The 15,134-nt window shown below is 52.3% G+C and overlaps 1 protein-coding gene across 1 annotated transcript in view; it reads right to left on the reverse strand.

Annotated features, from left to right (window-relative positions):
- Window positions 1-5,914: 5,914 nt before the first annotated feature.
- ALOX5 (arachidonate 5-lipoxygenase) overlaps window positions 5,915-15,134 on the reverse strand; it is a 53,742-nt gene continuing 44,522 nt past the window's right edge. Inside the window, exons 8-14 of the mRNA XM_008149098.3 lie at window positions 14,797-15,000; window positions 11,388-11,474; window positions 9,651-9,829; window positions 8,611-8,732; window positions 8,178-8,278; window positions 7,685-7,855; window positions 5,915-6,591 (exon numbers count right to left, since the gene is read on the reverse strand). Of these exons, the coding sequence (XP_008147320.2) occupies window positions 6,412-6,591; window positions 7,685-7,855; window positions 8,178-8,278; window positions 8,611-8,732; window positions 9,651-9,829; window positions 11,388-11,474; window positions 14,797-15,000 (1,044 nt within the window). The 3' untranslated portion in view covers window positions 5,915-6,411. The remainder of the gene's footprint in view (window positions 6,592-7,684; window positions 7,856-8,177; window positions 8,279-8,610; window positions 8,733-9,650; window positions 9,830-11,387; window positions 11,475-14,796; window positions 15,001-15,134) is intronic.

Here is a 15,134-nt window from a genome sequence, read left to right on the forward strand (position 1 = left end):
TAGTTCGAGGTAGTTAAGGGAGGGGTAAGTTTCTCTTGAGCCTGAAGCTAAAATTGCCTTTAGCTTAAAATAAACAGCCTAGCACTGAGGTATGTGGCTCATTCTGAACCCCCATACTGGGCTGAGTAAGTAGCTACCTGACCAGTATCTGTTTTCTCAGAGCCCTGTCCCCCACATTTTCTGTTGGGAATGGAAGGTGCTTGGGTGCAGGGTCACCTGGAGGCATGGGTGTGTGTGTGTGTGTGTGTGTGTGCAGCGCCTGCCCTGGGCTTTTGCTGAGCAGCGGAGTTCTCATCTGTGGACGGGCTGACCATCCCGCTGGGCCCTGAGGGGGCTGTAGGCGTAAAGGCAGTGCTGGTAAGTCTTCGCATTGCCCTCTTCAGAGGATCCCCTCCTGCTCCTTCCTGGAGGCTGGAAGTCCAGCAGCTGGTGCAGGGGAGGTCAGCGGGCACTGGGGCCCAGCTCACATCGCCCAGGCGCACCCACTGCTCCGCACTGCATGGTGTCCGTGACAGCACGCTTCTAGCAGGTTGGAAATTAATGCAACTTTTGTGTTATTTTAGAGACAGTCATGTGCCATCCCTGCTCAGGAAGACCCGGAGCCAGGTGCCCCTTCCCACGGAGCCAGAGGACCAGGCACGACTAGAGCTCCAGCACCAGACTCCGAGCAAGGTGTCGGTTGCACAGGAGGCCCCCCGTGCAGGAGACCTACCCTATCTTCCCATCACCGACCTAGTTCCAAAGCTGGCCAACCTGCCGCCAGCGCCTTCATATGCCCGCTTGTCCCCTAACCCTAAAAACTCAGCCCCGACCTCGGCAGGGAGCAGACTGGTTGAGCTTCGCTCTGGTCTGCGTGCTGGCTGCCTGACAAATGAGCCCTCTTCTTGGGGACAGCCTGGTGCCTCGGTTCTCGGCTTTCTGGGCCACCAGCGGCGAGCCCATGGGCCCTTGCTTGGTAGCATCGGCTGGTGGGAGGAGGATGAACCCTGGAACGAAAATAGAGCTGACAGATGATTGGATGGCTGGCCTTTAAGAGGGAGGGGAAGTCATGTCAACATGATGAAACAGAAGATCAAACCCAGCCCTTCCCCAGGGAAAGGCCCTCAGCAGGGCATGCTGGGAGGTGGGCTGCAGACAGGGCCCAGCAGGGGCGGAGACATGGGCAGTGGAGGTGTCACCTATTTTTAACAATCTGAAATTTATATAAAACTAGAGGCCAGATGCAAAAAATTCGTGCATGGGTAGGGTCCCTAGGCCTGGCCAGCAATCAGGGCCGATCTATGGGACAACCAGTGGGGCAATTGGGAGGCCGCCGCTGGCACTCGCCTTGGCTGGTTTGGCGCCACCCACTTGCTGGCCCCGCCCTCTGCCGCTGCTACAGGTTGTCTCTCTCTGCGGGGCAACTGGTGGGGCAATCGGGGGAGGGGGAACCCGCTGGCACCTGCCTTGGCTGGCCTGGGGCCTGCGGGCTGGAGGCAGCTCCTGCATTGAGCGTCTGCCCTCTGGTGGTCAGTGCACATCATAGCAACTTGTCGTTCTACCATTCAGTTTATTTGCATATTAGGCTTTTATTATATAGGATGTGTGTGCCTATTGAGATCATATGACATATAACTTTGCAGCTCACTTTTTTCACTTAACCAGTTTAATATTTTTATGTCAGAACATCTGTATCTACATTATTCTTTTTAACTAATGCAGAATTAAGTTCACTAAATTAAACTAGTCAACTAAATCCTTATTGCTATAGATTTTAGGTTGCTTAAGAAACAAGGCAGAAATCCACACCCTTGACATTAACTTTGTATACTTGGGGGTGTGTGGGTAGTTCTGAAAATAAATTCCTATATGTAGAAAAACAGGATGGAGGCATGTTAAGGTGTAAAACTGATCCCCAAAATTATTCCCTTATCTTTCCACTGTGAAACTATGAGTTTCTTTCCTGACATTGCAATATGTGGGAATTTTTTAAATGGTTACAAAAATGATTCCCTCATATATCACTGATGTTTTGCTTTGCATTTCCCAGATAAATGACATTGAGCATCTTTTGTATACTGCTCATTTCTGCTGATGTCAATTTCCATGCCTTGACCATTTTGCTTGGATTTTTATTTGTATTTTATATTGAACACGGGTGCCTTTTATGATGTAAGAACATTAACACTCTGCTTTTATATAAGTGGAAAAGAAGTACAATTCATGAGTTTTTTCCAACATTTTATTATGAGTAATCTATATGTATATAAAAGACTAATATGCAAAGTGTCCCCTTGGGAGTTCAACTGGGAGTTCGATCGCTCGCTATGAAGTACACTGACCACCAGGGGGTGGCCCGGAATGAAGGGAGGCCCCAGCCAGCAGCCGGAAGGCCCCAATCGGCCCTGATCGCCGGCCAGGCCTAGGGACCCTACATGTGCAAGAATTTTGTGCACCAGGCCTCTAGTTTGAAATATAAAAGTTTGAATAACTGTACAGTGAGGATGCATATGCCCTAGGTTCTGCAGTTAACGTTATATATGCTTGACTGCATAGCCCATCTATGCACCACTCTACCTACTCATCAACTTTTTTCTTGCATTTCAGAGTAGATTGCAGCTATAAGTACACTTCACCACAACCACTCCAGTCTGCATATTGTTACCTAGAATTCAATGTTGGTTTATGGTTCTTTTTGTTCTTAGGTAGATTTACAGAGGAAAATGCACAGATCTTCAGACAGCATTTGATGAGTTTTGACAAATGTATGCACCTATGTAACCCAAACTGCTATCAACGTACAGAACATTATCTCAGTCATGAGAATTCTGATGGCCCTTTTCAGTCCACCCCGTCCCATTCCTCCCAAGCAAACATGGCTCTGATTTCTTGGGTTTAGCTTACCCTAGAGCTTAATTTTAATGGAGTCATACAGTACATACACCTTTGTATAAGAGTTTTTTCTGCTAGCACATTGCTTTTGAGTTTCATCCATGCTATTGTATGTTAGCTCATTCCCTTTTATTGTTGATTGATAGGCCATTGTATGTATAAACCAATCACTTCATCCATTTTCTTATTGCTGGATACTTCAGTTTACAGTTTTTGGCTACTATGAGTAGAACTGCTAAGAATATTTTTGTGAATATGTGTCTTCATTTCTCTTGGGTAAATACCTAGGAATGGAATGCTGGTTCAGAAAGGGTAGGGGTATGCTTAGTTTTATCAGAAACCAAACACGTGTTTTCCAAAACAGGTGGATCATTATATCCTGAATGATTAATCCATAATCATATGCTTGGGTTGCCAGCCACCAACACGACACACAAGGACTTTAGCCCTCCTGCAGATGTGTCGTCGCATTGCATTGTGCGTTTAATGTGTCCTTTCCTAACAACTAACTGTGTTGATCATCTGTCGTGCATCTTGTCACGTGCTTACTTGCCACTCACAAACACTGCCTGTCTCTTTGTCCAAGGGGCTGTCACACTGCAGCCACTGGCCACATCCAGCCTCGGCCTCATTCAGTAAGGCCCTTGAGCCATCAATGTGTTTTGCATTTCTAAAGGGTTGCTTTAAAAAATGCAACAAATTGTAGATAGCCTGCAAAACCTAAAATATGTATAGAAAAAATTTTGCTGACCCTGCTATATATTGAAAGTGTCTCCTGTATATAGCATGTTGCTGGGTATTGCTTTTAATGTTATTTATTTAGCTAGCAGGGTAAACAATCTAAGATGTGGGAAAAATCTGTCTTAGATTCTGGACAAAGGCACTAGTATCATTGGTTTCAATCACATACGTGGAGCTGATTTAACTTGAAATGGGTGAGGCATCACTACAGCCCTGGTGTTACCTACAGCTGAGCTTTGTCAGGGTGAACATAACAGGAGCCCTTTAAACGGGGCTTTGAACCTTCTGGTGTTTCCTCAGTATTTCCAGTGCCTCTTGGGACCTAGAAAATATATGGGTCAACACATCTGCCCTGGACAACAATCTGTTTGGATGGGAAGTCCATGACGTGAGTGGCCTTCTCTGTTCATGAGTGGAGAAAACACAAACCATCTCTTCGCTGATGGCAAGGAACCCCTGGGTGGCCCCTCGGGTTCTCTCTTGCCTCCGCAGTGGAAAGCACGTGCTGATCCAAGTGAGCACAGGACCTTGTCTCTTCATACAGAGACTCTGCCGCGAGTTGCAGCTTGGTTGTTACCCTGTGAAGCCAGATATGATGCCCTTCAGGAGGGCAAGGGGAGAAGTGGGTTCTCAGAGTTGGGTTAAGGAAGCCCATCACTGGCTCATCAGTTACTTTGGAGATGGCATTTCCTGTGGGGGAACTGCTGCTCGGTATACCGTCCTGCTTCCTGCCCCAAAAACGCTCTTACATGTGAGCCAGCCCATGCATGGGCATCAGGTTAATGTAGAGAAGGCTGGTACTGCAGTGGGTGCTGATTTTTAAAAATCTATTCCAATAATCTCTGCCTTTGTGTAGGAGTTTTTAGTCCATTAACATTGGATGTAATTATTGATATGGTTGATTCTATGTCTACTATTTTATAATTTGATTTCTGTTTGTCCCCTCTGTTTTTATTTCTTTATTCCTCTTTTCATGCTTTTTTTCATTATTTACATAGTTTAGAATACCACCTATTGGTTTTTAGTTATATATTATTTTTAGTGATCATAATATACCCACTTAAAATTTTGCCAGTTACTTAGAATTAATATTGGGCCAGTTGATATAAAATGTAGAAACCATGTCAATGAAAAAGTCCATTTAATACCCATTGTCTTTTATGCTATCTTTATATGTATGATGTTTGGATGGGAAGCAAATACATAGCATTTCTAAAGGGTTGCTTTAAAAAATGCAACAAATTGTAGATAGCCTGCAAAACCTTTAAAGCAAATACAAATGCTATGTATTTGCTTTAAAATGTCATATATATTTTAACAGAATTAAGAGTAGGAAAGTCTTTTAATTTAATAAGTATTTACCATTTCATTTTTTAAAAATATATTTTATTGATTTTTTACAGAGAAGAAGAGAGAGGGATAGAGAGTTAGAAACATCGATCAGCTGCCTCTTACACACCCCCTACTGGGGATGTGCCCGCAACCAAGGTACATGCCCTTGACCGGAATCGAACCTGGGACCCTTGAGTCCGCAGGGCGACGCTCTATCCACTGAGCCAAACCGGTTTCGGCAATATTTACCATTTCTGATCCTCTCCCATCCTTCCTGAGGATCTGAGTTTCCATCAAGTGTCATTTCCCTTCAGCCTGTAGAATTTCCTTTAGCATTTCTTGTAGTAGAGATCTGCTGGCCACAGATTCTCTTAGTTTTATTTACCTGAAACTTTATCTTATTTTCATATTTGAAGGATATTTTTGCTGGCTACAGAATTCTGTGTGGGTGATTGTTTTCTTTTAATGCTTTAAAAATGCTGTTCCATTGTCTTCTGATGAAAAGTCCACCTGTAATTAAAAATATTCCATTGCATGTTGTTTGTGTCACTGCTTTCAAGATTTTCTTTTTAACTCTGGTTTTGAAGAGTTTGACTCTGAAGTATGGCTTACTTTGTATTTATTCTGCTTGGGTTTGGTTGGGAGGGTTTGCCTAGATCGGGGGAGTGGGACGGGGGGACATCCAGCCCATGGAAGATCATTTGGTCTGGTCTTGCCAAGGCATTGGGGGTGGGTTAATTACATGTTTGATCAAATATAGCGGGCCCATCTTTAAGTTGGTAACTTTGTATGGCCTTCGAATGATGTTAGAAATATCCAAATGGCCCTTGGCAGAAAAAAGGTTCCCCACTCCTGGCCTAGATGGAATCACAGTGATTATAGCTTTTGTGTGTGTTGGGGGGTGGGTGGGGGGGTGGTGGGGGGGAGTAAAATGTCTGAGTTGGTTGGCATGTAGCACATGGAAGCAAACCTGTTTTAAATGCATTTTATTTTTATGACAACCACTTCTTTACCTGGGCATGTGTTACACGCAAGAAATGGAACTAAGCATAAATAGAGCAGAAAATAGTCACTCCATGTCTCCAACAAGAAGCACCTAGCAGTCATCCGATTGGCTGGTGCAGAGGTCTGAGCGAGGTGCAGGGCAGAGGGCCACACCACCTCACTCTGTGTAGGAGGGGTCCCTGCAGTGTTGCCACGTTGATCAGAGTATGGGCTTCACTCAAGACGGAAGAATAAGAAAGGAATGTGCACCGAAGCTTAGCGATCCTGTGGCCCACTGGGCAGCCTTTGGTGTGAAGCCAGTGAGCCTGGGGGCTGAGGGCAAATTCCCAGGAATCCTGGTGGGCTTGGGAGCGATGCCGGGAGGCCTGCCCCGTGGCCGCCTCGGGAGCCTCTCCAGCTGAGCAGGCTGGAGTCTGGGTGCCGAACAACACCTGGAGCCGGCGGCCACCTGGAGTGAGATGCTCAGATGGCAACGCTGTTGGGAATCCGGTCTGGAGACAAGTAGTAATAGGGCAGCTTCTTGTTCTTGTTGCGCTCAGCGATCGCGCTGACGACAACGTCGAGGTTCTTGCGGAATCGGGTCATGGCCTCCTTTACCGGTTTCTCAATGAAATGCTCCTCCGGGTACATGCCCAGGAACAGCTGAGAGCCGGACAGACAGACAGACAGGTTACGCTGCAATGCAGCGATGCTAATCGACAGACCTGTCCCACGCATGGACAGCATCCCTTGGGAGCCGTCCTCTGCCCGCTGCAGAGAATGCTGAGACCCCGAATGCCACCTCCCACCCGGCTTTCCCTGAGGAAGCCTCGGGGAGGGGGTGGGGTTGGACAGAAGGCAGACATCACTGCCCTGCTCCGGGTGGCTATAAGGACATGCGCGGTGCAGGTCTGTGTGGAGGCTGTTGGTCCCAGCACCGCCGCGGAGTCCCACCTGCCTGTGCTGCCCAGCACCCCACCTGCCCGTCTTGGCTCCAGGCAGCAGGAGCAGAGGGGCCAGCGCTGGCCCCCTCCCCTGCCAATGGTGTGCTCAACTGCACACGCACACAGATGAGAACTGGACATAGTAAAAACACACAATTGGACTGTTAAAGCTGGAAAGGGTGGGAGAAGCCTCTCTGGCGGTTGATGGGTTTTGGATTTAGTCTGTGGAGGGCAGCTCAGTCTCAACATTTTTTGACCAAGAAGTTCCCCTGTTAGGAGTGTCTCCTCTGATCCCATTGAACACGTGCAAAGACACGTATCCATAGACGTTAGCAAGGGACCAACACATAGCAAATGCCCCGAAGTAACCGCCCAGGGGCCTGGGCCTGGCAGTCACCCTGTGCAGCACCCAGCCAGTGCCCGGGGTTGTGTCTGCCGAGTCCCCCGCTTTGGGTCTAGGCTAAGGGAGGGAGGTGTACGTGCACGGCCATGTCGGGGAGACCCAGGAAACTGAGTTGTTGCCTCTGGGCATGAGAAACCCACACAGGAGAGCTTTGTCTGCAGCTGGGGGCGGGGGGGGGGGGGTGGCTTTGCGGGGAAGGTCACCAGTGGCACAGAGTCCTCCACGCTGTCTGCCCAGCCGCCCAGCTCCCTCATGCCTCAGGCCTGAGGACCTCATGGGCCACTTCCGCCTGGAAGCTGAGGATCCAGGAGGGCAGGGAGCCGCCCTGAGGCTGAGTCACAAAGCCCCGCAGTTGAGGAGTGGGTGCACCCGGGGCAGCCTGCCCGCCAGCAGGGGCGCACGGCCTCACCTCATTTTCCTGGAACTGGCTCAGCGCCCACACGGCACCCAGGTGCCAGCAGGAGCGGCCTCGGTCTGGCAGCGTGTCCACGATCTGCTCAATGGTGACCACCCCCTTTGTCGTGGGCGGCGGGGCCCGCATGGTTGGGGGGGCGTTGGGGATCCAGGAGCACCAGTCGTACTGCAGGGAGAGCCACAGACAGGCAATGCAGCCGCTGCCACCCATGTCTTCCGCCTCCCACCTGTGCACCCACCCACGCCAACAGGGCCCGGCAGCCAGGCTGCAGCCCCCTCGCCGCGGCTGTGCCCGCTGGGGCCCTCCGCCAAGCGGGCAGAACCCTGAGTGGGAACACAGATTCGGCCCCGAGGCCACCTGAGGTCCACCTGGCTTCCTCTAGCCGACTGGCTGGCTGGCTGTTTGGGAGCCTGCAGGTCAGTAGCAGTCAAGGTCAAGGTGACCTTGGCAATTTCCCTCCCAGAGGGCTGGCCCTGCCCTCGCGCACCTGGCCGAAGTTCACTGCTGCGTGCTGGGCGGAGGCCGTGAAGATCACCACCGTCAGGTACTCGGACAGCTTCTCCCTGGTCTTGATGGACTTGGGGAAACCTGAGGCGGAGCCACGGGCCCACTAAGGCCCCACCTCCCAGGAGGGACACGCAGCCAGCAGACCCCTCCTGTTCCCCCCCACAGCCTTCCCTGGGGTCCCCCACACCAGGGCTGGAGGGACCGGCTTGTCTAGTGTCCCGATGTTTCTGACCCAGGCTGTCAGGGTCACAGAAAGCCCCTGAAGTGTCCCCATGAGGCATCCTGGGGTCTTGGGGACTGTGGCCTCAGCACCAGGTGCTAAGGTGAATGGCACGGCCAGTGTTGCCCAAGGACACGCGGAGGTGCAGGGAGGAGCAGGGAGGAGGACTGGGGAGAGCCGGGAGGGTCCCTACCTGAGGCCTTCCTGCCCCGCATGCCGTACACGTACACGTCCTTCACGAAGGCCTGCAGCTCCGGGTCCTCCGCCACCACCTGGTCACTCTCGTAGTAGATGCCCACCACGTCGGCCGTGAACCTGGCTCAGGGGAAGGGGCCCAGCTAGGAGGCTGCAGAGCTGGCCCGGGCCCCATGGCAGGACCCCATCATGAACCAGTCACTTACCCCTCTCTGTCCAGGACATTAGGGTCACCCATCTCCCGCATACCCCTTCCTCCATCAGTGCCCTGACAGCAAAGCCAGTCCCTGGTCCCTGAGTCAGCGTGCAGGCCCTGGCTAGGTCAATCCTGCCCACGCCCACTCCTCCTCCAGGACCCCCTCCTCCTCCTCCAAGGCCACCCCTCCTCCTCCAGGGCCCTCTTCCTTCTCCAAGGCCCCCCCTCCCCCAGGATACACGCTCCTCCTCCAGGACCAATTCCTCCTCCAGGACCTCCTCCTCCTCCTCCAGGCCCCCCCCCCTCCTCCAGGACCTCCTCCTCCTCCAGGACCTCCTCCTCCTCCTCCAGGACCCCCCCCCTCCTCCTCCAGGACCTCCTCCTCCTCCAGGGCCTCCTCCTCCTCCTCCAGGACCCCCTCCTCCTTTAGGACCCCCTCCTCCTCCAGGACCTCCTCCTCCTCCAGGACCTCCTCCTCCTCCTCCAGGGCCCCCTCCTCCTCCAGGACCTCCTCCTCCTCCAGGTCCCCCTCCTCCTCCTCCAGGACCCCCTCCTCCTCCAGGACCTCCTCCTCCTCCTCCAGGACCCCCTCCTCCTCCAGGACCTCCTCCTCCTCCAGGACCTCCTCCTCCTCCTCCAGGACCCCCTACTCCTCCAGGACCTCCTCCTCCTCCAGGGCCCCCTCCTCCTCCAGGGCCCCCTCCTCCTCCAGGGCCCCCCTCCTCCTCCAAGGCCCCCTTCTTCCTCCAGGGCCCCCTCCTCCTCCACCTCCAGGATCCCCTCCTCCTCCATGGCCCCCCTCCAGCCACACAGTGTGGTCCCAGAGCCCAGCATGCACTCACGCCTTGATGGCTTCCCACACCAGGAGCCCGTCGTCCCGGTAGAAGTAGTAGGGAATATCCTTCTTGCTGTCCATGCCCCGGGCCTTGATGGCCTCAGGAAAGCACAGGGAGGTGTAGGTCAGCTCCTGCATGGCCTTCTGCACCATCTGCACGTGCCCACCGCCCCCTGTGGCATTGGCCTTGAGCGGGAGGAAGAGAGAGTGCTGTGAGCTGAGGCCGGCAACCCCTCTCCAGCTTCCGGCTCCAGAGCACCCGGAGTAACTGTGCTCAGCGGAGCAGTGGCCAGGCATGCAGAGGGCCAAAGCCACGGCCTGTGAGACTGGGTGGGAGGGATGTTTAACTCAGAGAAGCCAGGGCAGCGAGTGAAGAGGCTTTGGGGGGGAGACTTTGAGTGCAAGGGGTTGATGGACGGGTGTGTGGGGACCTGGCGGCAGCTGCAGAGGGAGGAGCCGGCTCCCACCCCAGGAGGGCAGCAGGGACAGCTGGCAGATGGGGACACAGGCTGCCCAGATCCAAGGAGTGCTCTCAGTGACCAATCTGTGGCTGAGAGAAGGGGCAGAAACCAGCCCCAGGACCTGCACAAGCTGTGGAGGGCTGTGCTGTGCTCAGGGCAGGGAGGGAGAGGCCTTCCGGGGGGATCGCTCTCCTCCCAGCGGCTGAGATTGAGGTACACGTGTTTTCAGGCATGCACACGTGTGTACACACACACACACACACACACACACACACACACACACACACACGGGGCTGGGAAGAGGGCCACAGAATCTCCCAAGGAGGGCTCAGGTGCCGGGTGCCTGACATGGGTCCCCAGGGGTGGTTTGACCCAAGTGGGACTGATCAGAGTTGTCGCCGTGCCATGTGGTCACTGCGTGGAAGCATGAGCGTGTTGCTCACAGTGATGGTCCCAGCCCCTGCCACGGGCAGCCCTTGCGGGAGAGTGAGGCCAGCACAGCTGGAAGAGGTGGGGAGTGGAGCCAGTGTGCTTGGGCCTGGGGACTCAGGGCCACTGTCCATTTCGATCGGAGGCTCCCGCACCCCTACATGTCCAGGTGTATGAGGCAGTACCTCTCTTTTCCAGCTTCTGCTGGTTTGACTTGGATTTTGGATTTTGCAACCCAAACAGTGGCTCAACCTTAGGGACCATCTGGTAGCTCACTAATGGGAGGTGGGAAGGAGGGAGGTCAAGGGTGAGGCTGCAGGTGGAGGAGAGGGAGGAGAGAATCTGCGCTTGGTAAGGCCATGGGAGGTGTGTGTGGGGGGGTCAAAACAGAGTGAGGTGCTGTCTGGGAGAATGTAAGGGACCAATAGGGACCAAGACGCCACTGAGGAGGAAAATGGGCTGGGAGCGCTGATGGCCGGAAAGGGCAGAGGGTGGGAGGGGGATGCAGGTCCCTAGTGCATAAGAGGAGAGGAGTGGGTTCGGGGAGGCAGGGTCTGCACCCACTTGCCAGAGATGGGGAGGGGAGGGTGGAAAGGGGACAGGGAGACACACGGGAGGAAGACCTGGTGGTCCAGGCAATGCACTCAGAAAGGGAGAGCTCGCCCATGCCAGATAGAAGGAGCCGAGACTGGCACAGAACCTGGGAGTCCTCTCTGCCCGCCTCCAGCCTCCAACCTCCACCCCTTTGGGGCCTACGAGCCTGGCCTCCTGAGGGGAAATCTGTGCGGGTTTGGAGAAGTGGCTGCCCACCAGCCTGGGGTCTGCCCTGTGTGGGGCGGGAGGGAAACGCCCACCTTGTCAAAGAGGCCGAACTCGCAGATGAGCTGCTCCCGGGCCTTGGTGTTGATGGCGATGGTGAACCGCACATGCGCCACCAGGAGCTGGCGGGGGAGCAGAGGAAGCATCAGAGGAGGCCGGGCAGGGCCCCTGGCCAGGCCTGCACCCCTCTGGAGACCCCAGGGATCCTCGTCACCCCAGTCCAGTCCACTGTGGAGGGTGACAGGAGGGCTTCGGGAGGAAGTGCTATGGGCACCCTGGCCTTCACCGCAGAAAAGCTGCGGCTGCCTGATGCAGCGGAGATGCTCAGTGATGGGGATAATGATGAAGGTGAGCTCAGTGATGGAGATAATGATGAAGGTGGTGCTCAGTGATGGCGATAATGATGAAGGTGGTGCTCAGTGATGGGGATAATGATGAAGGTGAGCTCAGTGATGGGGATAATGATGAAGGTGAGCTCAGTGATGGAGATAATGATGAAGGTGAGCTCAGTGATGGGGATAATGATGAAGGTGGTGCTCAGTGATGGGGATAATGATGAAGGTGATGCTCAGTGATGGGGATAATGATGAAGGTGGTGCTCAGTGATGGGGATAATGATGAAGGTGAGCTCAGTGATGGGGATAATGATGAAAGTGAGCTCAGTGATGGGGATAATGATGAAGGTGAGCTCAGTGATGGGGATAATGATGAAGGTGAGCTCAGTGATGGAGATAATGATGAAGGTGAGCTCAGTGATGGGGATAATGATGAAGGTGAGCTCAGTGATGGGGATAATGATGAAGGTGAGCTCAGTGATGGGGATAATGATGAAGGTGAGCTCAGTGATGGGGATAATGATGAAGGTGAGCTCAGTGATGGGGATAATGATGAAGGTGAGCTCAGTGGTGGGGATAATGATGAAGGTGAGCTCAGTGATGGGGATAATGATGAAGGTGAGCTCAGTGATGGAGATAATGATGAAGGTGAGCTCAGTGATGGAGATAATGATGAAGGTGGTGCTCAGTGATGGGGATAATGATGAAGGTGAGCTCAGTGATGGGGATAATGATGAAGGTGAGCTCAGTGATGGGGATAATGATGAAGGTGGTGCTCAGTGATGGGGATAATGATGAAGGTGAGCTCAGTGATGGGGATAATGATGAAGGTGAGCTCAGTGATGGGGATAATGATGAAGGTGAGCTCCGTGATGGGGATAATGATGAAGGTGAGCTCAGTGATGGGGATAATGATGAAGGTGAGCTCAGTGATGGGGATAATGATGAAGGTGAGCTCAGTGATGGAGATAATGATGAAGGTGAGCTCAGTGATGGGGATAATGATGAAGGTGGTGCTCAGTGATGGGGATAATGATGAAGGTGAGCTCAGTGATGGGGATAATGATGAAGGTGAGCTCAGTGATGGAGATAATGATGAAGGTGGTGCTCAGTGATGGCGATAATGATGAAGGTGGTGCTCAGTGATGGGGATAATGATGAAGGTGGTGCTCAGTGATGGGGATAATGATGAAGGTGGTGCTCAGTGATGGGGATAATGATGAAGGTGAGCTCAGTGATGGGGATAATGATGAAGGTGAGCTCAGTGATGGGGATAATGATGAAGGTGAGCTCAGTGATGGGGATAATGATGAAGGTGAGCTCAGTGATGGGGATAATGATGGTGAGCTCAGTGATGGGGATAATGATGAAGGTGAGCTCAGTGATGGAGATAATGATGAAGGTGAGCTCAGTGATGGAGATAATGATGAAGGTGAGCTCAGTGATGGGGATAATGATGAAGGTGAGCTCAGTGATGGGGATAATGATGAAGGTGAGCTCAGTGATGGAGATAATGATGAAGGTGGTGCTCAGTGATGGAGAGAATGATGAAGGTGGTGCTCAGTGATGGGCATAATGATGAAGGTGAGCTCAGTGATGGAGATAATGATGAAGGTGGTGCTCAGTGATGGGGATAATGATGAAGGTGAGCTCAGTGATGGGGATAATGATGAAGGTGAGCTCAGTGATGGGGATAATGATGAAGGTGAGCTCAGTGATGGGGATAATGATGAAGGTGAGCTCAGTGATGGGCATAATGATGAAGGTGAGCTCCGTGATGGGGATAATGATGAAGGTGAGCTCAGTGATGGTGATAATGATGAAGGTGAGCTCAGTGATGGAGATAATGATGAAGGTGAGCTCAGTGATGGGGATAATGATGAAGGTGAGCTCAGTGATGGAGATAATGATGAAGGTGAGCTCAGTGATGGAGATAATGATGAAGGTGAGCTCAGTGATGGAGATAATGATGAAGGTGATGATCAGTGATGGGGATAATGATGAAGGTGAGCTCAGTGATGGGGATAATGATGAAGGTGAGCTCAGTGATGGGGATAATGATGAAGGTGAGCTCAGTGATGGAGATAATGATGAAGGTGAGCTCAGTGATGGGGATAATGATGAAGGTGATGCTCAGTGATGGGGATAATGATGAAGGTGAGCTCAGTGATGGGGATAATGATGAAGGTGAGCTCAGTGATGGGGATAATGATGAAGGTGAGCTCAGTGATGGGGATAATGATGAAGGTGAGCTCAGTGATGGGGATAATGATGAAGGTGAGCTCAGTGATGGGGATAATGATGAAGGTGAGCTCAGTGATGGGGATAATGATGAAGGTGAGCTCAGTGATGGGGATAATGATGAAGGTGAGCTCAGTGATGGGGATAATGATGAAGGTGATGATCAGTGATGGGGATAATGATGAAGGTGAGCTCAGTGATGGGGATAATGATGAAGGTGAGCTCAGTGATGGGGATAATGATGAAGGTGAGCTCAGTGATGGGGATAACGATGAAGGTGAGCTCAGTGATGGGGATAATGATGAAGGTGAGCTCAGTGATGGGGATAATGATGAAGGTGAGCTCAGTGATGGAGATAACGATGAAGGTGGAAATGTCTGAAGCGTGTGTGGAGCTCTTCTCTGCGTCAGGCAGTTTTAAGCTGTAAATGTGTTAACTATTTTAATGTTGACAATGACCCTATGAGGTGGGTGCACTATTTGATCTTTGTTTTACAGATGGGGAAACTGAGGCAGGTGGGAATATTCTTAGCCTGCAGCCACCTTAACAGTCAGTGCTGACAGGGACAGAGGGGCAGTGGTGGGGCTGCCACTTGGCCTCAGACTAGGGTCATGCTGATCTCATTTGCCTCTTCAAATGTGGCCTCACTGCCGGGCCACTGCTTTGTCAGGCCCCAGGTCCGAGTCCTCAGGGACCAGCAGGCGCTCAGCACACATTACCGCCCCCAGAACACATCTCCAGGATCCCTGTCTGCTGGCCTCCAAGCCAGGCCTGTGAGGAAGTCAGTGACCCTCCCTCCCTCCTGCCCATCCACATCCAGAAACTCTCCTCCGCTTCTCCTGCCCCGTAAGGCAGTAGCTTGCTGTACCTTAAAAATGGGGTGCACGGCGGGCAGCTGGCGGTACATGGCGATGCCAAACACTTCAGACACCAGGTGTGTGCGCAGGAGGTGGGTGATGGTCTGGTGGATGTGGAAGTCACTGGACCGCACCCAGATTTTGGCCAGAAGCCAGTCATATTTCGCATCCGAAGGTAAGAAAATGGGGTTTTCATCTCCTGGGACTTGATTGAGCTGGTGCATAGAAGAGAGAAAATACGCTTCATCTTTCATTCCAAACCATAGCTCCGGGAAAGCCCGACCACGCAGGAAATTCCAGAGGAATCTGGATTACTTTTTAAAATTAAATCTTCATTGTTGAAAATATT

The sequence above is a fragment of the Eptesicus fuscus genome, chromosome 17 (genome assembly GCF_027574615.1).
Source record: "Eptesicus fuscus isolate TK198812 chromosome 17, DD_ASM_mEF_20220401, whole genome shotgun sequence".
In the NCBI taxonomy this organism is placed as follows: Eukaryota; Metazoa; Chordata; class Mammalia; order Chiroptera; family Vespertilionidae; genus Eptesicus; species Eptesicus fuscus.